At 36.4% G+C, this 25,812-nt stretch overlaps 1 protein-coding gene across 3 annotated transcripts in view; it reads left to right on the forward strand.

Annotated features, from left to right (window-relative positions):
• The window catches only part of TAF2 (TATA-box binding protein associated factor 2), a 56,277-nt gene that overhangs the window by 6,269 nt on the left and 24,196 nt on the right, over nucleotides 1-25,812 (forward strand). For 2 of the 3 annotated variants that reach the window (XM_048940808.1, XM_048940810.1), the window contains exons 4-19: nucleotides 1,680-1,798; nucleotides 2,883-3,024; nucleotides 3,397-3,628; nucleotides 4,242-4,426; nucleotides 5,020-5,133; nucleotides 5,952-6,051; nucleotides 9,252-9,337; nucleotides 12,410-12,545; nucleotides 13,712-13,866; nucleotides 15,987-16,101; nucleotides 16,198-16,307; nucleotides 16,854-16,919; nucleotides 18,033-18,285; nucleotides 21,613-21,753; nucleotides 23,493-23,603; nucleotides 25,110-25,303. In XM_048940808.1, the coding sequence (XP_048796765.1) occupies nucleotides 1,680-1,798; nucleotides 2,883-3,024; nucleotides 3,397-3,628; nucleotides 4,242-4,426; nucleotides 5,020-5,133; nucleotides 5,952-6,051; nucleotides 9,252-9,337; nucleotides 12,410-12,545; nucleotides 13,712-13,866; nucleotides 15,987-16,101; nucleotides 16,198-16,307; nucleotides 16,854-16,919; nucleotides 18,033-18,285; nucleotides 21,613-21,753; nucleotides 23,493-23,603; nucleotides 25,110-25,303 (2,259 nt within the window). The remainder of the gene's footprint in view (nucleotides 1-1,679; nucleotides 1,799-2,882; nucleotides 3,025-3,396; nucleotides 3,629-4,241; nucleotides 4,427-5,019; nucleotides 5,134-5,951; nucleotides 6,052-9,251; nucleotides 9,338-12,409; nucleotides 12,546-13,711; nucleotides 13,867-15,986; nucleotides 16,102-16,197; nucleotides 16,308-16,853; nucleotides 16,920-18,032; nucleotides 18,286-21,612; nucleotides 21,754-23,492; nucleotides 23,604-25,109; nucleotides 25,304-25,812) is intronic. The other variant, XM_048940809.1, reaches the window with a different exon arrangement.

Here is a 25,812-nt window from a genome sequence, read left to right on the forward strand (position 1 = left end):
TTTCCTGTCTATGAGTCCATTGATTTAAAATGTAACCACAGGTTCATCATGAGACTCAAACTTGGAAAAAATCCTTACTGATGTACTGGAAAAGAGTCTCCTATTGACAGTCATGAATTTTCATGTTTACATTAAAAAGAACAAGTTTACATTAAAGTGAAAAATCTTTGAGACATCGTAATCTATTAAAGTGTTACTGTTTTCTCTTGCTAATTTCTTTAATTAAGAAGATAGTTTTCAGTCATGCAGTCTTTTTAAAAGACAGTTTTTCCAATGATATTTGCCTTTGTCAGATGCTGTTTCAAGATAGCTTACAACAGTGTTAGCTGAGGTGGTTTTGATGCCCCTGATAGTCTCCCATGCCTCAGCATTAGCACTGCTCTGAGCCCTTGGTGAGTCACATCAGGGAGTTAAACCAACTGAAAGCTCTCTACCAAAAAAATTTAAGCTGGTTTGAATTCATCATATAGTTGAAGTATATTCCAGTAAACACAATTCAACTACCTTTAGGTGCACTTCAACTATGAAAAAAACATCATGGATGTGTATTAAAACTTAAGATTGAAGCATTTCTGTATTTAGTCCCGTTTCAGAAGCATTCAAGCTAAGTAGACAAATTGAGTACACCTGCAATTCTGGGTCTTTGCAGTGGCACCAGGGAATGTGTCCATTATCACTGCCTAAGATCAAGAACTGGATGAAAATATGCCCTCAGTATATTTTGGTGTTTGGCTAAGTTTTTCAGATGAGTAAGGCTGAGAGTATAAGCATGGTGTTTGACTTATATGGACTTCTGGAATGGTCTTGGCATAGCTAATTACCTTCATTCTTCCAAGTCAGGTACTGTAATTTGGGTTGAGTGCCGTTTTCTTGGTGGGTGGTGAATACAGAGTGGTTAGATGAAAGTAAGTAAAATCCTGAAATGAGATCATGTCTGCTTAGTGTAGACTTGAGATTCCATGGAAGAATGGAGTCCACAGCCAAAAGTTAATTTACTCCATTGTTGTGCAGCACCGCTGCAGGGAGCTTTATGCTTGACTGCAGCTCTGTCCCCACAGTTGCTGGATTCATCAGAGGTGCACAGCTAAATGCTCAGGATTCCTTCTGGAAGGCAGAGGTGGCGAGTAACTGAAATACTTTCTCTTCACAGAGAAATCTGTGTACCAGCAGATTAGAATTAAGAGAGACGTCGTGCCCAATTTTGCAGAGTTAAAAATCCATTTTGAAAGAATATGAGAGCTGTAGCATAAAGATGCAAAAGCAAAGTTATTTCTGAACTTGACTGGTGTATCTTTCAGTATGTGAATATGATAATACTGAACAATAAGAAGATAGCATTCAGCTTGTAGCAGTAAGCACACCTATGTGCCTGGTCATTTCATAGGAAAACAGTTAATCCAAGTCACAACTAAAGTAGTGATGCTGCTTTGGAATGAAATATGCTGTCAACTGATATGTAGTCACTTAAACTGCTGTAACCCTATTGTAGAAATTTGTCTGCATCCTAGATAAATGAGTTATTGCAATCTTTTCTTTTTAAATTGTTTTTAAGGACCAAAAAGTATTTTCCTTTTTACCCATGAAATTTGGTATAGAAATCATGTCACTTTAAAAGTTGTTTTGTTTTGTTTTTTGGGGCTCATTGTGTACTTTAAGAATTAAAGTGCTATTTCTGACAGGAGGAATCTCAACTATTTTTCCAATGCCTATGCTGCTGCAGTCAGTGCTGTGGACCCAGATGCTGGAAATGGTGAACTGTGCATTAAGGTTCCCTCAGAGCTCTGGAAACACGTTGATGGTAAAGTAGAGACTGTTTACTGAAAGCTTAATTTAAGATGCCACACAATTGCTATCTGCGAGTTTGTATAGGAGAATAGGAGATCTAAATAAATAAAAATATCATTATGTTATTTTATGAAATGGTGATTACTGTTTTCTTTTGTTGTCACTCTTTTTTCCAGCTCAAGTCTGAAAAATAACTTTGTGATTGTTGGTAAAATGTGGTTGCAGCACCCTTTACAAACTCTGAGTGGTGCTGGGCCCAGAAGTATACATGGGTGTAATGGAATGTAGTGGGTGCTAAATTATAAGTGTTTGAAGCTACTTAAAGTATACATGTGTCAACAAAGAAAATAATTTACCAGAATCTGTCTATTTACATGTTTATAAAGCTACATTCACTTTGAAAACACTTGTGCAGTGTTGTCAGCTACATCTTACTGGGAAATACTTATGTTATGTTATTGTAATTTTAGTTAAACTTCCTGTTGTGTTACTTGCAAACCTAGAAAGAAAAATATTCCAAGTATATTTTTTTTCTCAAAGTTGCAGTGCCAGTTTATGGTTGCACTTCTTGGCTAAACTTCTCTATCTGCTTGAATTTCTTTTCTTGCCTGTCTCTTCATAGGTGAGATTTCTGTGAAACTGAACCAAAGCAAAGACACTTCAGTCACAGGAGAAGCTTTAAATATAATAAGAGGTTTTAAAAAACTGCAAATTTTAAGTGTATCTTTTTAGAATGTGCCTGGTACTTGCAGTTTTGGTAGAAAATTGTTTCAGTAGTGTAACTTCAGCAGAATACAAACAAAATCACGATAAAGGTACAATAACTGTATAAAGATTCTTTACTGTTGAGGAATAGGAAGATTAAGTGCAACTCCAGTTGAAGTTTTTTATCAATTAATAAAAATTCTCATAAATTCATATCCTGTGAATTAAGAGGTCTCAGTTTTGTAAGCTCATGTATTTGTAAGATGCACCTGTAAGGAGGAGGAAGTAAGCAGATAATCTTGAAAGACCAGTAGTTTGAAACTGAATGATTATTCTGAAATAACTTTCACATAAGTTATGTATGTACTCTGATTTCTGTCTTGATGCTGCAGAGTTGAAAGTCCTAAAGGTGCACATAAATTTTTCTCTGGACCAACCAAAAGGAGGTCTTCATTTTGTGGTACCCAACATGGAAGGCAGCATGGCAGAAAGAGGTGCTCATGTCTTTTCATGTGGTTATCAAAATTCTACAAGGTAAGAATACTGTCTTTGAATGTTAGGCTACAGTTCCTATTTAATCTCAAACTGTGGGTGTTTGGAATGACAATTTCTCTGAATTCTTGGTAAAACTGAACATTTGAAAACTGAATTGCTGCTTGAAAGAAGCTCACCAGTGTGAAATAGCACTTTACCATGAGGATTTCTAGTCATTACAGGTCGGGAGTTAATGGCAAAGAAATTTGCAGTGCTTTGTGAAAGCAGTGTTTATTAATCCGCATTCCCGTATAGTAGAAGTGTGCCGGTGTTGACAATATTAAAAGATACAGTTTGGAACTTGAAAGAAATATCATTTGTGAAACATAAACATAATTGTTAACCATCTTTCCCACATGCTGATTTCTCTAGATTTTGGTTTCCTTGCGTTGATTCATATTCTGAGTTGTGTACCTGGAAACTTGAGTATACTGTGGATGCTGCAATGGTGGCTGTTTCAAACGGAGATTTGGTGGAAACTGTGTATACCCATGATATGAGAAAGAAGACATTTCATTATATGCTGGCAATTCCAACTGCTGCTTCTAACATCTCCCTAGCCATAGGACCTTTTGAAATTCTTGTTGATCCATACATGCATGAGGTAATAATCTTCACAGATGTCTCCTTTTCTTTTTAGTAAAGAGGTAGCTACTATTTAAAAAAAAAATAAAAAAATCAGTCTATAAGAAGAGCAAACTGATAAATTTTTATAGTTAGACTTGTATAAAGTTGACATTACGCACCATTCTAAACTTCATTTCTGTGCTGAAGTTAACTTTTGGAGAAAACAGTAATACTGAAGGTTACTTATAGCTTCAGCTCTATTAGGTTATCTTGTAAATGATAACACTGGTTCACTAGATGTTATATGTCTCATTCATTATCATGTAAGAGAAAAATAATACTCCTGAAGACACTAGACTACAAAGTCACAAAAAAAATGTCATGTTAAATGATAGACATCAGTAGGTAGATGTCAACTTTAAACACATTTTTAAAGACAACTGTTGTTACTCTCACAGTGTAGGTAGATATCCTGGTGCACTTTTCTGCCGTTATAATTACTATCATGGCTTGAAAGTGGTTTTTTTTTCTGTTAGATTTGTGGTAGTCATACCATTTTTGTTTGGTTTTTTTTCTCTTTCATTAATTAATTTGATGTAAATGGATTTATACATATTCACCAGTTCTGTACCAATTTTTTTCCTTTGTAGGTGACTCACTTTTGCTTGCCACAACTACTTCCATTGCTCAAACATACCACGTCATACCTTCACGAGGTTTTTGAGTTTTATGAGGAGATTCTGACCTGCCGCTATCCGTACTCCTGCTTCAAGACGGTTTTTATTGACGAAGCGTATGTTGAAGTAGCTGCTTATGCATCCATGAGTATTTTCAGGTTAGTATTTGAGAAAATGATGCTTTTTGAATCCGTAAGCATAGAAACTTTAAGACTATTGGGAAATACCTGATGTTATTATTTTTATAGCCTGAGTTTTGGGTTTCTTAGTATGAAAAAACCGTCTTTTGTTGACCCGACAGACTTTTAACAGCATTTCTAATTATATATTTTTTAAAGATGTTGGATTCGCATCTTCAACAAAAAATGGGCAGAGGTTTTCTGATTTAGAAGCACCATGCATGAAATATTTAAAATCAGCTTAATTGTAGACATTCCGTTATGTTTTGTTTTTCTTCAGCTGGGAGAGGGTAGTATGAATCCAAAAGATTTTCACCAATTCAACTACTTTGGCTCTATAAAAGATAAATTCTGTGTATATATAATAGCAGATCTGCCCAGATTAATGTTATTTAAAAAAACAAAACAAAACAAAAAAAAAACTGATCTCTTGCTGGAAAGCCAGTGAAAGAAATAGTGTATTTGTTTTGGCTTTTAAAACAAGGTCTCTTTTTTATTTATTTATTTCTGGGGGGCGTTGCTTTGCTTGAGCTTGTGTTCATACTGTGTTATTCTCTTCTTATGGGGTCCAGCACAAATCTCTTGCACAGCGCAATGATTATAGATGAAACTCCACTGACAAGGAGGTGCTTGGCACAAGCCCTGGCCCAGCAGTTTTTTGGGTGTTTTATATCCAGAATGTCCTGGTAAGTATTTTCCTGTGGAACTCACTAGAAAAAGGGAAATTTAGGGAACTGAAATTTGTTTTGTCTATTGTATTTTACCAGAAATATAAGTGAAGAAGTAACTGTAGAACAAGCAGAAGAATAATAAAACCATCTCAGTAAATGAAAATCCAGGATACCTTTATTTTTTCCCTTAGAACAGGAATGTGAGATGTGTACATTCAGAGAACTGTAGAGGTTAAATGTGTCTTCTCTCAAATTATTTTACTCACTGTGCTGTGCTTTGGGAGCTGTACATTCATAGAGGATTATTACCAGAGAATTTCTGTCAGAGATCTGCCATTCTTTTGCTTTGGATTCCAGCTCATGTTCATTTTGTGGTTTTTCTCCGCGTTCTTCTCGCTTAAGACGTAACTCTAAAGGTGTTTGTAAGTAGGTGTCCATTGAATTGTGCAGGTAGGTATTTTGTCTCATTGCTGTCCAAATGTTCTCCATTGCATTGAGAGAGGTATCAAGAAATTAAGATCATGTAGATTAGGAGACATTTTAACTTTCCTATCTATTTCCATTGTTTTGTTATGGTTTCAGAGGTAGTTTGCTTTTATGTTTTAATGTGGACTTCTGTGGTAGAAGTTGAGTTTTCACTGGCTCTTCAGTTTCATCGGACCCATCCAGGGGCCAAGTTACATAAATTGGTTCACAGCTCATCAGACTTCTATTGACTTAGAGAATGTTATATAACCTGCTGAAACCTGTGGCTATTTTGAGCTAGTTAAAAATACCATCCATTATGAAATACTTTCTGAAGTGTCATAATTAGTGGTTCTTTCTCATTATAGGTCAGATGAATGGGTGCTAAAGGGAATCTCTGGTTACATATATGGCCTTTGGATGAAAAAAACTTTTGGTGTTAATGAATATCGCCACTGGATTAAACAGGTAATAACATAATAGTATTTCCTACTTATATTGTAATTTGTGGATGTAGTATCAAAGTTTAAAGCTAAACACCAAATATATTAACCAAAGTATGTTTCTGCAACTATCTTACAAATAGTAGATTTCATCTTTTTTTTGTGCAATTGTTTTTTTCTTGAGTTTTTGCTCACAGACAGGAAAAAATTAACAGAGAAACAGTTCTTTTTAAATAGACATAAAATAGAATGCAAAATTCGTAAGGAGATCTTTTTGGTGAACTGAAGTTGTAATACTGTGATGTTCCTGTACCTTAGAAAGGCTCTGGTTTTAGATCAGCAGTGGATCAGGTATTTTTTGGCCTCATTTAAATACTAGCTTTATAGTAAAACAGTAGAAGAATATCTGTTGAAGTTTCTCTCAAGTCAGTTGATAATATACATATCATAGTGGTTTATCCTGTTAGAAAAACATAGAATCGTAGAATGTTTACATGGGTTGATAGTGGTAGGACAAGGGGGAATGGTTTTAAACTGAGACAGGGGAGGTTTAGGTTAGATATTAGGAGGAAGTTTTTCACACAGGGTTTTTCACACCCTCCACTCTGGACAGGGACACCTCCCTCTGGGCCAGGCTGCTCAAAACCCCATTGAGCCAGGTGTTGAAAACTTCCAGGGAGACCCTTCAGGGAGGGAGCACCCACAACTTCTCTGGGCAACCAGTTCCAGTGTCTCACCACCCTCACAGTAAAGAATTTCCCCTCATCCTGTTACTATATGCCGTTATAAAAAGTCCCTCTTCAGCTTTCCTCTAGGCCCCCTTTGGGTACTGGAAGTCTGCTATAAGGTCTCCCCAGAGCCTTCTCCAGGCTGAAGAGTGAACTCTTCCAGCCTGTCCCTGGAGGAGAGATTCTCCAGCCCTCTGTTTGTCTTTCATGGCTCTCCTCTGAACTTGCTTCAACAGCTTGATGCCTTTCTTATGGTGGGGGCCCCAAAACTGGATGCAGTACTCCAGGTGGGGTCTCATGAGAGCAGAGTAGAGGGGCAGAATCACCTCCTTCGACCTTCTGGTCACACTTCTCTTCATGCAACCCAAGAAACGTTTGGCTTTCTGGACTGCAAGCACACATTTGTTGCTGGTTTATGTTGAGTCTTTCATCAACTGACACCCCCCAAATCCTTCTCTTCAGGGTTGCTGTCAAGCCTTTCTCCCCCCAGTCTGTATGTGCTTAGGATCATCCTGATCCAGGTGCAGGACCTTGCACTTGGTCTTGTTGAACTTCATGAGGTTGACATGGGCCCACCTCTCAAGTCTCTCCAGGACCCTCTTGGTGGCATCCCTTCCCTCTAGTGTATCAACTGCACCACTCAGCTTGGTGTCATCTGCAAACTTGGGAGGTGTGCACTTAATCCCACTGTGTTGCCTACAAAGTTGTTAAATGACACTAGTCTCAGCACTGATTCCTGAGGAACATCACTTGTCACTAGTCTCCACTTGAATGTTGAGCCATTGACTGCAAGTCTCTGAGCAAGCCGCGTAGACTGACAAGCATCATTTCCCCAGACTGATGTAACTTGAGGACCATTGAAAGTTTTGATGAATGTTCTGTGTTTTATTTCATTCTTCTGTGATCAATCTGATGAGCAGGAAAGTATACTTCGTTTTGTATGGGCTTGGCAGTTTTCTCATATTCTAGGATATGGATAGACTTTAAGGATAAGACTGAGGAATTCATTCAAGAAGAGTTACTTACCCTCAACTACTTGTCTTTACACTTCTGTTCTTTGTTCATATTATAATTAGCTCACTTTCCCAAGGAACGCGTTAAAAAACAGTATGAATGTGTGATAAGAGTAAACCAAGTAACTTTTTGAAAGAGATACAGTGCAGTCTTGCTTCTGACCAGTTGTGTATGATGAGTGAAGAGATGACACTCTGGTGCTCAGATATTTCTGTGCCTGCATATTGCAAGATTGCATGTACCTTCTTTTGAATCAGAACATACTGTGGATGATTTTGGAGAGGGGAAGGGGAGCTTGTTGGGATTGTTGGACCTGAAACTTTCAATGTCTGTGGTGAAAGTTGATAGCTTTTTATTTTCATTCAGGTTATTTTTGCCATTAGAGTCACCTGTACTGGAAAAGAAAGTTCTCTCTGTTGGTTATATTTCTAAATGTAATGGTGTGAGACAGGAACTTAATAGTCATAACAGCAGTGACTCTTCAGTCTTTTCAGTGACATTCATTTATAGAAAGATGTGTATCTTCTTCATCTTGTCACATTTTTTCTACCAATAGGCTTTAATTACTTCTCTTACCCACGCAGGTACCCAATACCCTATCCTTACCTGAATGGTTGCCCAAGGCATGTTCACCTCACCAGTCTTGTGCTAAACATGGTTGTACTATTGAACACCAGAGTCCAGTGCTGGGTGCAGAGTTGCTTCTGAGTATTAAATGTTCATGTTCTTTCCCTATGTGTTAGTTAAGTGCTTCCACATAGAACTGAGAAATGCTGCTGTCACAGCTTCCCTTACTGTTTTTAATGTATTATTAGCATACAAAAGGATGCAAATTGATAGGAATCAATACACATCAAAATGTGTTAACATTGGAAATTCCTTGTCTAACATTGGATTGCAGACAACAGTTCACTCTCCTTATGCTAAAACTGACCTGATTTGATCCAGAAGCCATGTTGACTGTTGGATGACAGTGAGCAAACATCCTGCCTTAAGTGTGCTTGTTAACATGGGCACAGCAGCGCACAAATTCAGACACAGAGCCTGCTTCTGTCTGGCTTGGATGTAGGTCAAGGTGAGGTGAGCTTTTATATTCTGCAGTCTCCTATGTAGCAGCACCCAGTATTACTTTACTCTGAGTGGAAACATTCAAATAAAAAAAAAGGATCAGAAGAAACTTACTCAGAGGACAATAATATTCTTCAGATGTGTTGATATTAGGTTTAGATTATTATAGATTTAGGTGTTGTAGGTCGACCCACAATCAAGATCGAGAGCAAGAGTTAACTGCCAGTTTCAACTGTCTTATTATTTCTTGCCAAGCTGAGGAAGATCAATGGTTTTAAAATGTTAGTTTGTGTTTGTAAACGTATTTCTTTAGGAGGTGTGGCTTGAACAATGATGCTGAAAGCTTCCCTATCTTCTGTAACTAATTTCTGTGCTTTCCAAAATTATGCTCGCTTACATGTGCTGTACTTCTTAGGAGTTGGATCAAATAGTGGCATATGAACTGAAGACCGGAGGAGTTCTGCTGCATCCAATATTCGGAGGAGGAAAAGAGAAAGACAAGTATGTTTATTTAGCCGCAAGTCATTACAGGGTATGTTTTTATGGGGCCATTAATATATGCCTTGGGTGTGTTGTGCGGCGTAAGGCCAAAGGCTGAAGAACTTCAGCTGCCCAAGGCATATATTACCAGTCTCATAAAGTATCTTGAGCATATTGTATCACTGTTGTTTTATTTTTCTTTCAATTTAAATCTTGAAGGGAATTAAGTATAATGAATGTTTTTCATACTGTTAAAAAATACTTCTTAGTAAAAGGATGAGAGGGAAGATAGAGCCAGAATTTTGGCCTGAGCTATTTCTAGAGTGGTTAGTAATCTTTAGGCTTTTTTAGAGTACAGTTAGCTTTCTTTTTCTTTGCTGTTTTTGCGTTCAACATATATTTTGCATTTCTTTGTTACACTTACCTGTTGTTATATGTTTCCTGCCAACTATATTTGCGTTATTGCAGTTTCAGTTTACAATAATCAGAATAAAAATTAGATTGGTTGATAATCCTATTTTCAACTAAATTAAAATATGGAAAGAAATATCCAGAAAAAAGTAACTTCTCATACAAATTAACTTCTGCACAGAACAGCTATCTCAAATTCTTTTCATATATATTGCAACAACAACTTTGCTCTTCAGAATATTTCTTCTGAAAGAAAAAAATTCCATAGCCTAGGAGAACAAAAGAAAATAAACTTCAGGTTAACACTTCTGTAGATGAATGTTTCAAAATCCTCATTACACTTTCATGTTGTGTTCTCCCTTTCTGATTTTGATTTTCTTCAGTTTTTGTGGTAGCACAAAATTAAAAGCTTCAAGAGATGTTAAATAGATGTATTTGAAGTGGGAGAAGCATATTTACAGGTTTAGGGTAGGATTAGGGGTCAATCATTTGATGTGTGCTCAAGAGCATGAGTGTTCTAAATTTTAATGGAAGAACTAATTCACTTTTCACTTTGACAAAGGTTCTAGGCCCATATTGCTAATTTTAATTCCTGTTTGATGATAATTTGATAACAGCTTTAAGAATTGAATGATGAAAAGTTCAGTGGGAAGAAACACATTACAATGGAATGAAATACAAATGACAACTCTCAAATTCAAATGAACCAGTCTGTTTTGATTTGCTGTTGAATACTATAAACAGTAACAAAATCAATCAACACTTGGTAAATTTAAGAAGGCCAAGAATGTGGTCCCTAGCTTGGTTGTAATTTGTAAGAATTTTACCAAAGTCAATCAAGTAAGTATTTTGAAGCTGGACAAATAGTTTTATACCAAGACCAAATTATTATGTAATGTCTGAGCCACAACCTCAATTTCCTTTTTGCATTTCGGTGTCATGGTTGCTAACCCTTCCTTACCCTACAATACAGAAATGTTCAGAATAACAGGGCAGGTTAGATATGGAAGACTTCAGTAGTTTCTAAACAACAGGAAAGAGCAAGTAGTAAACCTAAGCATGTTCTTATTCATATATTCAGTACACTTAGAATGGGTAGTATTGCTTAGATTCAGAAATACATATGTTTTTTTAATCTTATATTTATACTGACATTTGTGAGTGAAGCCGAGGAAATCTCCCATTAAATAACAGGATAGGAAAAGAATACTGAGGTGTTGTGACTGTCTTGGTCCTTGCCATCTCCTGAAATCTTAAGAGTTGCAGTTAAGAAGACAAGTGCTGGTATTTTGTGCTGTTAAAATGCTTCTTACTGGCATACAACATTGAAGTGCATGGAAAGATTAAAATTAAAAGTACTTGTTTCATAGGTCTTTGAAGATTCTAGACGTTGTCTTTTCCAGAGATAGCTGGCATGAAAGATCAAGCTTCTACCTGTTGTTTTTGTTACAATTCTTTAATTAATTCATTCTGTCTTGCAGTGTCATAAAATCTTTGGACAAGTTATCTGATCCATCCTGAAATGCTTTAGTTAGGTGATCTGTAAGTGAGAATCACAGGACAACCCTATTTTGAACTCAGGAATGTTAAGCAGCTGGTATTTTCTGTATTACAGTGGCTAATTTGTCATTCTCCATCAGCCAACATAAAATAAGTCTGGATTCCTTCTTCTTAAGAAGTTGGCCTGACATGGCATGGGTCCATTTTTGAAGATGCTTGTTATTAGTTCATAGAAAAAAGTTCAAATGTCAAGCACAATAAAATACAGTTTCCTCAACTTTGGTTCATCACTAAAATAAACTCAGACTCGCCTTCTCAAATAATTGAAAAGGGGCAGAAAGGTCTTATTTTTCTAGGGAGGTACAGTTACTCTTCTACTTTGAAACTAGACTATAGGTCTGCTTATGTTCTGGAAGGTAAAACTTCAAAACACCCCAAAATTAATTTTTTTGTGTTTTATTGCTGTACAGCCACTAAGTTCTATTTTTAAAAGTTTCAGGATTTCACTGTCTGTTTACTGATATGGAATGAAGTTAAACCATTTGAAATATTTCGCTTTAGACACAGCTGTTGTGACTGAGCACCACGGGAAGTTCAAGCTATGGAAGCGGTGTGGCAGCATTAACATAGTGCTTTGCAAAGCCTTCTTTGGCATGAGATCTGATTTAGAAGGCATCCATTTTCCAAAGTATTGAAAGCGTAAAGTTGCTAACAAAAGTAAAGTAATTCCTCTGGCTCATCACGTGAAAGTCTGCTATGAATCTTAAAACTCCTCCTCTTCTTTAAGCAAGAAGAGCAATTGTTTACTTGATTGTGAATGTTAGTATTTTGTACTTTTAAATGGAAGTGGGGCAGGTAGAATGTCAAGTCATGAGTAGTTTCCAGACTCAAGTCAGGGATTCCCTGCTGTGTTTTTTCACTCCATCAGTGTCTTTCAGAGAAGTTACAGTACAGCTTGCATTACTTTTCTGTACAGCACTTGCTTGATTCTGTATGTGCACCCCTGCAACCTTTCTGTACAGTCATTTAAAACATCATAATTAATAATAGTGTTAAAGTAATAGAAGAGATCCTAATGGTTGCTGTATCTGTAATTTTTGTTGCTAATAAGTTTTTTAGTTTTCTTTCCATAAATTGCAAAATAGAATGTTTTTTGTTTTTTTTTTTCTTGTTATTTTTCAGCCCTGCATCACATTTACATTTTTCTATTAAACACCCCCATACCTTGTCCTGGGAATATTACACTATGTTCCAGTGTAAAGCACATCTTGTCATGAGACTGATTGAGAATAGGATCAGCATGGAGTTTATGTTACAGGTCAGTATTTAAATGTTTTTGTGACATACAGAGAACTTCCTGTCTTTATTGGTGGCTTCTGTTCATAAAATGGAGATTAAAAAAGATCACATCAGTTTATGGTAGGATTCCATTTGTATTTTCAATTTCAAAAGTATAGAACAAATATAAAATTGTTAGAATAAGGTTCACTGATACTCTTATGTATAATTAGTAATATTTTTAATATATTGCTTATTCTCTTAATATTTAAGTATTCCTTTGCTTTGAATTGTTGTGACTATTTATAACACTGAGAACCTGTTTTACTGACTCATAGCTAGTCTCTGTAGTTGATGTAATCAAATTATAAATGAAGTCATGAGCATCCAGCTTCTGCTCTTTCCACTATATCAATCCTCCATGGTAGGGGGAGCAGAAATCTTCATACTGGAAGAAGCAGTGGAATAGAAAACATGTAGTTTTTCGTGTTTTTTTTTTTTTTTTAAAGCACATCTTGTTTGAGCATCTGGTAAAATATGTCGAACTTGTCAGTTTTATATATATTTTTGTTGCCCTCTTTTTTTATGTTTTAATAAAAATACTAATTAAAAAAGGAGTTCTGTTACCTTATACATTAACTATATTATATATTTTTTATGAGACCAATGATAATTTATCTTCACGCAATGCAGTGCAAGCAAGCTGAAGGGTTGGACACCCATGTGCTGAAAGCTATTAACAGCAGCTGTTGTCAGGCTGAAAACACAGGAGATTGAAAGCTTTCCTTAAAAAAAAAATTAAATTATTCTTTGTAATATATAAAAACACCTAGAACAATAGCAAAAAGGTAAATGAAGAACCTCAATGCTTTGTTTCTAAAAAGCAGATATATTCCATGATCTGTTTTACTGTAGATAATTTTGGAAAATGTGCGGACTCTTCCTAATTTTGATATTAAGCCATACATAGTAAAGCAGTATGTGATGTGCCAGCTTAAGTTACAGAACAAACAGGAAACTCCTAGAAAGCTGCTTAGCATACTTGTTAACCTCTGCATTATGGTTTCATATTTTTTTGGAAGCCAGGTGATGAGGTTTTGTGTTTTTTTTATTTAGTTCTAGTTTATTTGCACATAAACAGGAAAGAAAAGCTTGTTTTGTGCATTAAAGTGCTCAATTAAAACAATAACTTTTTTATCATTTTAGGTTTTCAACAAGCTGTTGAGTCTGGCTAGCACGGCTTCATCTCAGAAGTTCCAGTCACACATGTGGAGTCAGATGTTGGTTTCCACATCTGGGTTTTTGAAATCTATCTCAAATGTCTCTGGCAAGGACATCCAACCTCTAATAAAGCAGTGGGTGTATCCTTTTTATTCTTGGTCTGGATTGTTAATATTGAGAATGATTTTATTTTTTTTTTTTTATTGGCACTACTAAAGGAATGTGAAGGAAGGTATTTCATATCTTTAAACAGTTAAGTACATTATTCTTTGAATTAGAAATCGATGTGAGACCCAGGTTCACTGTCCTTTTGTAGTCATTCAGCATATGCTATCATTTGAGGTGTTCTTTACCATAAGGGATTATGATAGCTGCGATTTTTATTTTGAAAGAAGCACAAGAACTCTGGTGGAATTTAAGGCCAAATTATACTAAAGGGATTCCAGAGGACACTGCCCATAGAAATATGCTGAAGTCTGACATGGAAAATGCTATAGTCTGGTGCACTTTTAGATGTGATTTCCAGTAAATCAGCATGGAATGAGTAACCTAAAGCACAGATTAATAGTTTAATGCATTTAATAGCTTGGTAGCTTGCGTTAGGCCCAAGTTGGGTAGAATAAACCTTTAATTGTTCGTTTTTCAAATGTCTGTGATACTAATCAAGAAATAGAGTTTCTTGTTTTAGATTGTTTTGAGGGCAAATTTGAATTTGCTTTATTTAACTGGTTTCACTGGGAGTTTTAGTTATTGTGGCAGCAGATTAAAATGGTACATGACTTCAGCAAAGCCATGTTTTATTGTTAAAACAGAAAGCAAAAATAGCTGCTTATCTTTAGAGTATTTTAATGGATTTTCACTACCAATAACACCTATGCATCTGTTTCTAACTAAAAAATCAGTGTAAAAGTAATATTTGTAGAATAATCATCAAAAGTGCACAAAATGCGAAGACATTATTCCAACTTTCATATTTTGATGTGCCAAACACTTGAGGAAAGTAGATATTTTATCTGTATACACTGAAACTGCACCTGTGTCTAAATGTCAGTGTTGCTGTCTGAGGTAAGTGGATCACTCGCAGTCACCTTGCAGCCTTCTCTTCTCCAGGCTGAACAGCCCCAGCTCTCTCAGCCTGTCTCATGGGAGAGGTGTTCCATCCTTTGGATCATGTTTGTGGCCACCTTCTGGCTGCGCTGCAACAGCTCTGTGTCTCTCCTGTACTGAGGACTCCACATCTGGATGCAGTTCTCCAGGTGAGGCCTCACCAACGCAGAGCAGAGGGGCAGGATCACCTTCCTTGCCCTGCTGGCCATGCTTCTTTTGATGCAGCCCAGGATACGGTTGGCTTTCTGGGCTGTGAGGGCACACATTGCTGGCTCATGTCCAGCTTCCCTTCCATCAGTACCCCCAGGTCTTTCTTGGCAGGGCTGCACTCAATCCTTTCATCCCCCAGCTTGTAGTATTAACTGAAGAGTATCATAGAATCATAGAATTGCTCAAGTAAGAAAAGACCTTAAAGATCTTCAAGTCTAACCACAACCTAATGATACAATCCTAAATCTAACAACCCTCCCCTAAATCATGTCCTTGAGCACCACATCCAAACACATCCAGGGATGGTGACTCAACCACCTCTATGGGGAACCTATTCCAGTGCTTAACAACCCTTACTGTGAAGAAGTTTTTCCTGATATCCAACCTGAACTTACCCTAGCACAACTGGAGGCCATTTCCCCTCATCCTGTCACCAGTGAGAAGAGACCAATCCCACTCTTGCTGCAAACACCTTTCAGATATTGGAAGAGAGCAGTAAAGTCTCCCCTCAGCCTCCTTTTCCCCTGATTGAGCAGCCCCAATTCCTTCAGTCGCTCCTCAAAATTATATTAAAACATTTCTTAGTGAAATTTCTGAAGATCTCCTTGGTTCATTTATCTGAGAGCATATCAAAGATGTGGGAGTGCGGGGAGGTCTGATGTATCTTTTTTTTTCCTGTTATTTCTGTTTGTTTTTTTTTTTTTTAATAATTTTCACTTTTTTTTTTTTTAATGTTGTACAGGAATGTACATTAAAAATCTTTTTAAAGGGAAAAAAGTAAAAAAAAATCCTTATGAAAGAAACATGTTTTCATTTCCTGATTTTCTTGGGCTTGGAAATTCTAGGAGTAAGCATAAAACAAGTGTAAAAAGTGAGTGAAAAGTTTGAGAATTGTATTTATAGCTATTGCATTATGCCATAGATTTCCTATACTGCTTTTCAGAGATCAGAGCGGGGTAGTCAAATTTTATGGTAGCTTTGCATTTAATAGAAAACGAAATGTTTTGGAATTGGAAATAAAACAAGACTACACATCTCCTGGGACTCAGAAATACGTGGTAAGGTCAATTTTCCATATTGTACCTATACACTTAAGTATGATGGGAACAGTAAAAGGTGTTATTTTGAATGGTAATAATCTTTTCAATTTTAAGGGCCCTCTTAAAGTGACAGTTCAAGAACTTGATGGATCGTTTAACCATACATTACAGATTGAAGAAAACAGTCTTAAACACGATATACCTTGCCATTCTAAAAGCAGAAGGTAAGGATTAAAAATTACTTGCTAGTATAGATAAGTAAAAATGTCGAGGACATTGAGTTCTGTAAAGAACTTGTTTGTGTGGGAGAAGAAGTTAAGGCTCTAATAGTTCATGAAACAGTTCAAAATGCTTTTGAATGGGATGCCTCACATGGGAGAATCTTCGCTCATGAAAAACATACATAGTTTTCAGTTGAGTCCCAAGTCTATTCCTTAAGCCTAATAAGCAAGGAAAATAGTCTACTGTCTACATGAATTCTCAGTTTTTTGATACGTTTTAGTAGCTACCTTCTTTGTTTATTTGATGTGTACTTCTTACTACTGTGGGAGCTGAGTTCAAAGCAACCAGAAAGTATTGATGACTATTTTCTGAAGAAAACTAATGCACAGCTCAACTGGTTTTTATGTGTATTGGGGAGAGCATTATTTTTTGGTGTGATAAATTACACACAATACTACAGCATTTTTAAGCGTACCTTATCTAGTATAATAATTTTTTGAACAACCTTTTTTGTTGATTACGTTTCCTTTTTTTTTTCTTTTAAATAGAAATAAGAAGAAAAAGATTCCACTGATGAATGGAGAGGAGGTGGACATGGATCTTTCTGCTATGGAGTAAGTTTGTTTGCTGATGTTTTCAGTGTGAGACAGAGCCTTGTTCCTGTTGTGTGTTTTTTAAAGAATTAGATAATAAAGTTGTGCTTCATTGTATGACTGGCAGATTTCAAGTCATAAGTCAGATCACTTGTTGGAACTGGATAAAGAATATTTAACTAGCGTTAAGATAGACAAGTTCCTGAATTCTTTGGCTAATTAAAAAAAAAAAAAAAAATCATTTTCAATTACAAATGAGTGGTGAAATGTTTCATACTGAGAAGAATCTGCTGGGTGAGGTCAGTTGAAAACGTTTTGCTCCATGGAAGCAAAATCTTGCTCAATGTGAATATTTGTTTTACCCTTCTAGTTTTGGAGCAGTGTTCCTTTTAGAGGCACTGAAGGTGTTGATAGTTTGTTTAGTGACTGATCAAAGTAGACTCTTCATGGAAACTAATGGTGTCTCATTGAAGAAGAGCAGTTTACTCTTTGAATTATTCCTTGTAAGATAAACCTCATGTAAAATATGAATAATTTTATAGGGAATCATTTTGTTGCGCAAATTGCTGTTATAACTCCTATATTAACAACAGACATTTGAATAGATTTTTAAATTGTATTTAACAGCCTTTAGCATTAAGTATTGGTAACTTGATTTTGTGTTCAGGTTATCTAGTATATTATACTTAGATCCTAATTTCTTCTTAGAACTGCCTTTGAAAAGGCATATGACTTTATGCAAAGCACTTACACTTTATCTGCTAACGTTCTCAGAAAAGTGCTGCTCGGTTCTGACAGCTTTGGTGCCTGAGGACAAAGGTTGAAATGTATTGAGATTACATAGTAGTTTATCACAAATAAATGTCTGTTGGTTAAAAACAGTGAAGTGCAGCATACACTGACATGTTTGGGATTTGGAGAGTTGCCCTGGGAGTCTGTAGAATTGCCATCTTAGGAGCAGAACACTGGATGAGGTGACTCTCAAAAGTTCCTTCTAACCTCAATTCTTTTACAGTTCCTGGGCATTTCAAATATACTTAATAATTTGAAAATAATTCAAAAATCAAAACATCTTTTGGCATTCTACAGCCTTGAAATGTTGTAGGCTATTAACGTTTTTCATGTCTGTCTTAGTGCTGATTCCCCTTTGCTCTGGATAAGAATAGACCCTGATATGTCGGTACTGAGGAAGGTAGAGTTTGAACAATCTGATTTCATGTGGCAGTATCAGCTTCGATATGAGAGAGATGTGGTTGCACAAGAAGAAGCCATTCTGGCATTGGAAAAGTTCCCTACACCAGCATCACGACTTGCACTGACTGATATACTAGAACAGGAGCAGTGCTTCTACCGAGTGAGAATGCTAGCCTGCTTCTGCCTTGCAAAGGTGAGGTTGTGTGGATGGAATAGGAAAGAAATCTGCTAGACACTAAAGGATTTGAAAATGGGTCAAAATTCACCACAGTACTTAAGTTGGCTTGATTATGTAGCCTCTTAAAAATGTTTGCCAGGTATTTTTAACTTGACTGATTTGAAAGGAAAGCGGTATTATTTTAGTCTGTAGATGGAGACTGCAGAAGGCTTTCATAATTGTTGAAATTGAGATGTCAGACATGAAAACCACAAGAGATTTTTCCAGATTTCATTAAGTGGCAGAAATAAAAGACTTCTATTTAATATTTTTCAGAGCCAAAGTACATTTTTTTTTTTTTTTTTGTTTCACTGGGTAGTTCCTTGGCGCCTCTGTTGAGAAATCTGAAGTTCTGAAATTCATCTGTCTGTCTTACGTGAATTCAGATTCCTGCTCTGTTTTGTGTTAAGTTGAACAGGGCGCAAGATAAATACAGTGTTGGTCTGCAGTTAAATATTCAACAGCCAGATAGTGGCCTTCTTTGAAGAAGGAAGACATTTTTTGTTTAGATACAAAATTAACATTAAGAATGTAAAGTAGAGATCCTTATAAAACATATGGATGGAAACAGAAAAGAATAAATAAGAAATTTTAAAAAGGCACATTACTGGTGAACTTACTGAATACTTTTACTGGCACAAAGGCACACTAACTGATAGTTTCTAGAGGTTGGATTATTGCTATGCAATGTTCTTTCTGGTGTATACTTGTATGGAAATACATACTTTGGCCTAATTTTGAAAGTCAGAATCCAACAAATGCTTAATCATATATTTTAATATTATGAAACATTGATGTAATACTACCGGTTTTTGTGCTGGAATCAATGCTGCTGCTACCTGACTTAAAATATGTGTATTTCATACTGAATTCATTTGGAATATTTAGAAGTGTGATGTCTTCCATGAGTATTAAAAGAGCAGTTGTCAAAGTGCTGAAATTCAATGTTTTTTTTCTGTCTTTACATTGAAATCGTATGCATCTGTCTGCAGATAATCATAACCAGTTTTTCTTAGTTGTATTTCTGTGAAATGTGTATGAAATTGTAGTCCTAGAAGAAAAAAAGTAAATAGAACAGCTGGGTAAAGGTGGTTGATTCTCAGAAAGAAATGGTCACGATTAGTGAGAAGTATGGCTGTGATATAAATCAAGGTGAAGAGGCATGGAAGGATGGGTGGGATTGTAGATACACTTGTCCAAGGTACCTAGAAGAAAATGTAATTTATTCTGTTAGTAGCTCCACCATGAGGCTACTAGTAAGAGTTGCTTCCTGTTGACTCAGATCAATTTTCAAGTATAGAAAAATTCAGAATTTCTAATCTTTGCCAGGAAAAGTCAAATCTTCCATGTTTCATCAGTGAGAAGGTTCCTTTTTCTTAATTTGCAGCTTTTGGCTGGATTGTGGTTACTGTTCTGAAACGTTCTAGGTGAACTTACATAGACACAGGAAAATGATAGGTGATAATGCAGTTATAAAACCAAACTTACTGCGCTTTCTAAATGTACTGCATGCTTCGTTGTGAAACAGCACTTCAATCAAGTATCCAGATAATATAATTAAATCCTTATTGATGGAGTAAATACATGTTATGCGAGCATGCAAACATTCACACACTGCTGAGTAGTTCATGGCAAGTGATCCTACAGAGAAATGTGTTATGATAGTAATACCAAGCTGTAAGCAGGATGATTTATCCACCTGTAGGTTGTGGTCTGCTGCAGTGCTGGGATGTGCTGTGAGGTTTAAAAACAACCACTGACAAAACAAACTCCCAACAATGAGGATTTCCAGAGCCATTCATGTTAGTTACTTTTTAGGTCAAAATAAATAGCCAGATTTTGTGTGAAAGATGCAGACATAGAGTTGAAGCGGTGATTCTGCTACTGTTGATTTAATTTGAAAATACCATTCTTTTTTGTATATTTTGCAACATGAAACTTTAAGAATTGGAAAAAAAAATCAAACATTGTAAACAAAATAAAATTTGTAAAACATACAAATAAAATTGTAATGAATTGGGAATGTCTTATAAATGCAGTAGTCTCTTGTAATTATTTTTTATTTGCAGTTTTGTTTGCAGTTTTAAGTTCATCATCATGGTTTCTCACTAGCCTTTGTGATTAAGCTTCCTCTGTGGGAAGATTTGTTATGCCCATTATAAGAAAAGCTACATGTGTATCTGTAGCTGGAGAACTTCTGTTTTTGCAAAAGGACTGCACTGTTTTATTTCCCTTTAGCTTTCCTTTAGAGGAAAGAACTTAAAAGGAAAATGGCTTTAATAGTAACGCCTCCATCTTACATAGGAGAGTTGGTGATACTGATTGCTACCCATCTTCAAGGAACCACCTGCTTTTCTTACTGCATGTGTAATGCCATGTAGAATGAGATTACCTAAATTGGAAGTAAATGGTCAAAATCATTTTTCCTCTGTGTGAAAACGTGTTTCCCTTAGTTTTTGGAGAATCTGAAGCAGTGTAAAGTCCTAAACTGTATGATGTGTTGGTCCCATTTGCTAATACACTCACCATGCTCAGGTACTCTTCTCTGCACGCTTTCATTTCACAAATACATGAACCCCAGGGTGTTGGGAAGGCATAATGACAGTTTGTCCCTGTAGAACTTCCTTACCTCAGAACAGATGATAGCAATAGATTTGTCTCAGTACATTGTTTGATTGCAAAGTAAAATTAAAGCTGAATGGCAGTTGCAGTGTTCAGAAGGCATCTGGAAGAGGTGCTACAAGATATGGTTTAGTAGCTTAGTGGGTAGTAATGGTGATAGGAGGACAGTTGGACTAGATCTTTTAGGTCCTTGTGATTCTATGATTCTGCATTAGCTAACTTTTATTTTGCTTTAGGGGTGGTCTTTTAGTGTTAGAGTGGCTAAGGCTGAGGTTACTGGCAGGGTATATTTGGGATGTTGGTATTGTCAAAACCTCTTCCATCACTGGCTTCTGTGGAGTCAGAAAATTTGGCTTAATAAACACAGAATATTCATCTAAATAGAAAAGATTAAGTAGTTAAAAACAGAAGTTTGTCATGGAAAGGTGTTTAGATGCAGACATCTTCCAAGTGAAACAACTACCTAAAAATGTACATTTAATGTAGAGAAGATGTATTGGGGATGGCAGGGTAAACTTAGCTAATGTAATATAATATATTGTTGAAAATATGTTTGTATTTGAAGGGCAGTACATTCCTGGCAATATTATTTCTTATTTGAGGAAATTTTTATTTCTTTACAGCCAATTTAAACTTACAGCAATGATGGTAATGTGATTTCTCTTTCCTCTAATTATATAGATTGCAAATTCCATGGTAAGTACATGGACAGGACCACCAGCCATGAAGTCGCTCTTTACCCGAATGTTTTGCTGTAAGACTTGTCCAAACATTGTGAAGACCAACAACTTCATGAACTTTCAAAGCTACTTTCTGCAAAAGGTAAAATTTGTTTTTCCATTGAACTCTTTAAATTAAATATCAAAAAGAAAATGTTCCTATGGAGGACGACTTCTGGAACATGAATAGCACAGTCTCACTTTGCTTTCATTAAAAGTTGAAAATAACTGGTTCTTTTCTATTTTATATTCTTTTCTTTCATCTTCATTAAGAAATAGTTAACAGAAGTTCTTATCATTTTTCTCTGAACAGCAGCAGTTAAATTAGCAATTTCTTCAGAAGACTGTAGTACACATAATAATTAGTTGAAAATACTTGAGTTCTTAAAGAGAATGTACTGCACAGTAACAAAACTAATCATCAGGATGATCAGAGGGCTGAAACACCTATCCTGTGAAGATAGGCTGAGGGCTTGTTCAGCCTGGAGGAGAGAAGGCTGAGAGGAGACCTCATTGCAGCCTTCCAGAATTTAAAAGGGGTTATAAACAGGAGGGGAATCAACTTTTTGCAAGGGTAGGCAGTGATAGAACAAGGGAAAATGTCTCTAAGCTCAAGGAGGGAGGGTTTAGATTGGATGTCAGGGGGAAGTTCTTTACAGAGAAAGTGATGAGGTGCTGGAACAGGCTGCACAGAAAGGTTGTGGGTGCCCCGTCCCTGGAGGTGTTCAAGGCCAGGTTGGATGGGCCCTGGGCAGCCTGGTCTAGTACCAGATCTGGAGGTTGGTGGCCCTCAGTTGGAACTCAGCGATCCTTTGAGTCCCTTCCAGCCCAAGCCATTCTATGATCTGCTCTTGTAGATGAATTTGTCAGCCATCTTCGGCACTGATTTCATTATGCAAATAAAATCTTACAAATTTTAACCTAAATTGGTGGCCTTTTTAGTTCAAGGCACTATTTAAATCTTCTTTCTGCCTGCTTTCCACTGACTGTCAGCATCATGCTGCTACAGATTCTTTTCATGTTATGCACTTTTTTTTCCTGAGACATATAAGTGTACAGTGAATAACAACTAAAACAAATGACACTGGTTTGTCTCTCAAGGCTAACTTTATAATTGCTTGATGATTGAATTCTTAATTCAGATGTATCATATTACTGATCAGAGAAAACTTAAATTTTATTTCTCTGTCCCAAATTGCTTCATCCTTCTCCCCACCCTTCTCTTTTTTGAACAGCCATTTGTCGTCTTCTGCTCTTTTTCTCATTGTTCATTTTCTCCCACTGTCTTAATGCTTTTGTCCCTTACATTTTTAATCTCATGTTATAAATTTATATTTCCACAATAAAGATTCCTGAAACTATTTGAGTGGATTCTAAAAGAAATATCTAGATCTAAAAGAAATATCTAAAAGAAATACCTATTTGTCTGATAATTCTTTAGCACCACTGACTGTACTGGGTGTATACCTCTTGATTGTACGTATCAGGCACAGACACCAGGTTCACACACAAACACTCAGCTTGGATGTCAGTCTCAGAATGAATTTCACCGTTTTCTTTGCTTCATTATTTTCCATTCCTTACCTTTTAGATAGTGCCTTGAACTGAGTCATTTCTTGGACGTGTAACTTTTTCTGTCTGCTCTCTAACTGGTTATTGAGCAATAATTGCATTACTTTTTGAACTGAAAGTTCTGTAGCATATGGTCTTTCAAAAAGAAATTTCTGTCAGAGATATGTTTCTGCAAATCTAATTGCTTGTTTTCAAGGTATAGCTCTTTTCAGAGTGTAACTGTCACTTCACTGTTGTAAGAATGATATTAGCATTAATTTTATTACACAGACTATGCCGGTCGCCATGGCCCTTCTGAGAGATGTTCACAACCTCTGTCCTAAGGAGGTTTTGATGTTTATTTTGGATTTGATCAAGTATAATGATAACAGGAAGAATAAGGTAAGGAATGTGTTTATTTTACTCTCTCACTTTTTTGTTGGAGAATCTTAAAGTTAATACACTGTACGATGTATTATGCCACTAATGTAAATACGTAGCTAGGAGAGTTGATAAAAGGTGATATGCTAAACTAAACATTATGTTAAAGAATACTCTGTAGCTGACATTTGAGGTGACATTTCTTGGTTGTTTCTCTTGGAGAAAACTCTGTGTTTGTTGACTTACCATGGATCTGAAAATGTGCACGAGGGTTAACATTTTCTGCATGAATGTAGCATTGCAAATCAAGCACTTCTGAGAAGAATGTCTAAAAGAGCAAGGAAATAATTTTTTGTTAACGGTATGTACAGAACAGAATAACCTACATCTAGTTAAGTAAAAGGTGGAGCTCATTTTAGTGTTGTTTCATCACTAAACTGAAGCCCCTGAGTTGAAAGTATCATCTTAAGTTCCTTAGCATATAGAATACATCTGAAGGGTGATCCTTTAAGATCCTAAGATGATAAGAAGTTCCACGTCCCTAGTTAAGAATCATCTGCAAGGATGACTCCTAAGTAATCTTTGGAATTAAGTACCTGATGTTTAGTGGAACAAGATTGAAGCCTCTTAAAATTTAACTTTCTGGTGTGTAGAAGCCAGGAAAATTGAAGTGAGAGGATGATAGAAGGTGGAGAGGTAGAGTTCAGACAGGATGTGCTGAATTGTACCAACGTCTCTCTACCACCAAAGGAAATATCCCATTTCACTTTTCCTTATGTCCCTTCTAAGCATATGTTAGAAACCTGCTGTATCTGTCACTCTTTGGCTTGCTTAGGTTAAATTAGATGATATGCAAACTCAGTACTTCATTCTGCTTTTATAATTTTTTATAATTTTATAATTTTTTATAATTTTATACTTTTTATTTCTTTTTATAATTTTATTTCTGTACTCCTGCTGTTTAGTAAATTGATGTGACCAATAAATGCAAGAGCTAGCACAAGGGAAGGGCTTGGAACTGTGAGCATGAGAAAAGGAGCAAAAGCAGAAGCAAGATTTTCCTTAATAAGCAGAGGCATCAGTTAGTTCACTTAGGGGCTCTTGAAGTGGCTACTTATATAAACCCTCTTATTTTCAGAGATGTCGGGTGACCATTAACCTTGATAACCTTTGTACTGAGTAGAAAAAGAGGCAAGTAGTTATGGGTGCTAGTGTTTAGAAAGAATTACTTTTATTTCTAAATCTTGAAAATTTTCATTACTTGACTTCTCAATTTTTGTAAAACAATGTATTACTATTAATATGGTTATATTCCAGAGTGAAGAATAATGTAATATAAGATAGTTTATCTGTTTGCTTGAACTCAAATCCATTTTTCAGGACAAATTTATTTAACTATTTTGCTTTCTCACAGTTTGTCACATGGTTTCTGTTTTAAGATTTTATTCTGTAACAGTGCTTCAACATTACTCAACTTTTTAAGAATATATTGTTATATCTTGTATCTAAATGCTGTTTTTTATCTAGTTTTCAGACAACTACTATCGTGCTGAGCTGATTGATGCCCTAGCCAACTCTGTGACTCCTGCAGTCAGCGTGAACAATGAAGTACGAACACTGGATAACCTAAATCCTGACGTTCGACTTATTCTTGAAGAAATTACCCGTTTCCTAAATATGGAGAAGCTTCTTCCTAGCTATAGACACACGATTACAGTCAGGTGTGGTTTAATAATCACTGAAACATAGAATGGCTTGGAAGGGCTGGAAGGGACCTCAAGATCACCTAGTTCCAACCGCCCCCCTGCAGTGGGTAGGGTTGTTAACCACTACATCAGACTGCCCAGGAACACATCAAACCTGTCCCAGGGATGGGACATTAAGTTCTCTGGGCAGCTTGTGCCAGTGCCTCACTACCTTCTGAGTGAAGAATTTGTAACATCTAACCTAAACCTCCCCTTTTTCAGTTTAAATCCATTTCCCCTTGTTCTCACACCATCTACTTCCATAAAAAGTCAGTCCCCCTCCTGCTTGTAAGCTCCCTTCAAATACTGGAAGACTACAGTAAAGTCACCCCGGACCCTTCACTTCCCCAGGCTAAACAATCCCAGCTCCCTCAGCCTTTCATCATGGGAAAGGTGCTTCAGCTCTCTGAGTATCTTTGTGGCCCTCCTCTGGACCGACAGTTTCATTTCCTTCCTGTTCTGCAGGCCCCAGGCCTGGGCATGGT

Source organism: Lagopus muta, chromosome 3 (assembly GCF_023343835.1).
Source record: "Lagopus muta isolate bLagMut1 chromosome 3, bLagMut1 primary, whole genome shotgun sequence".
Lineage (NCBI taxonomy): Eukaryota > Metazoa > Chordata > Aves > Galliformes > Phasianidae > Lagopus > Lagopus muta.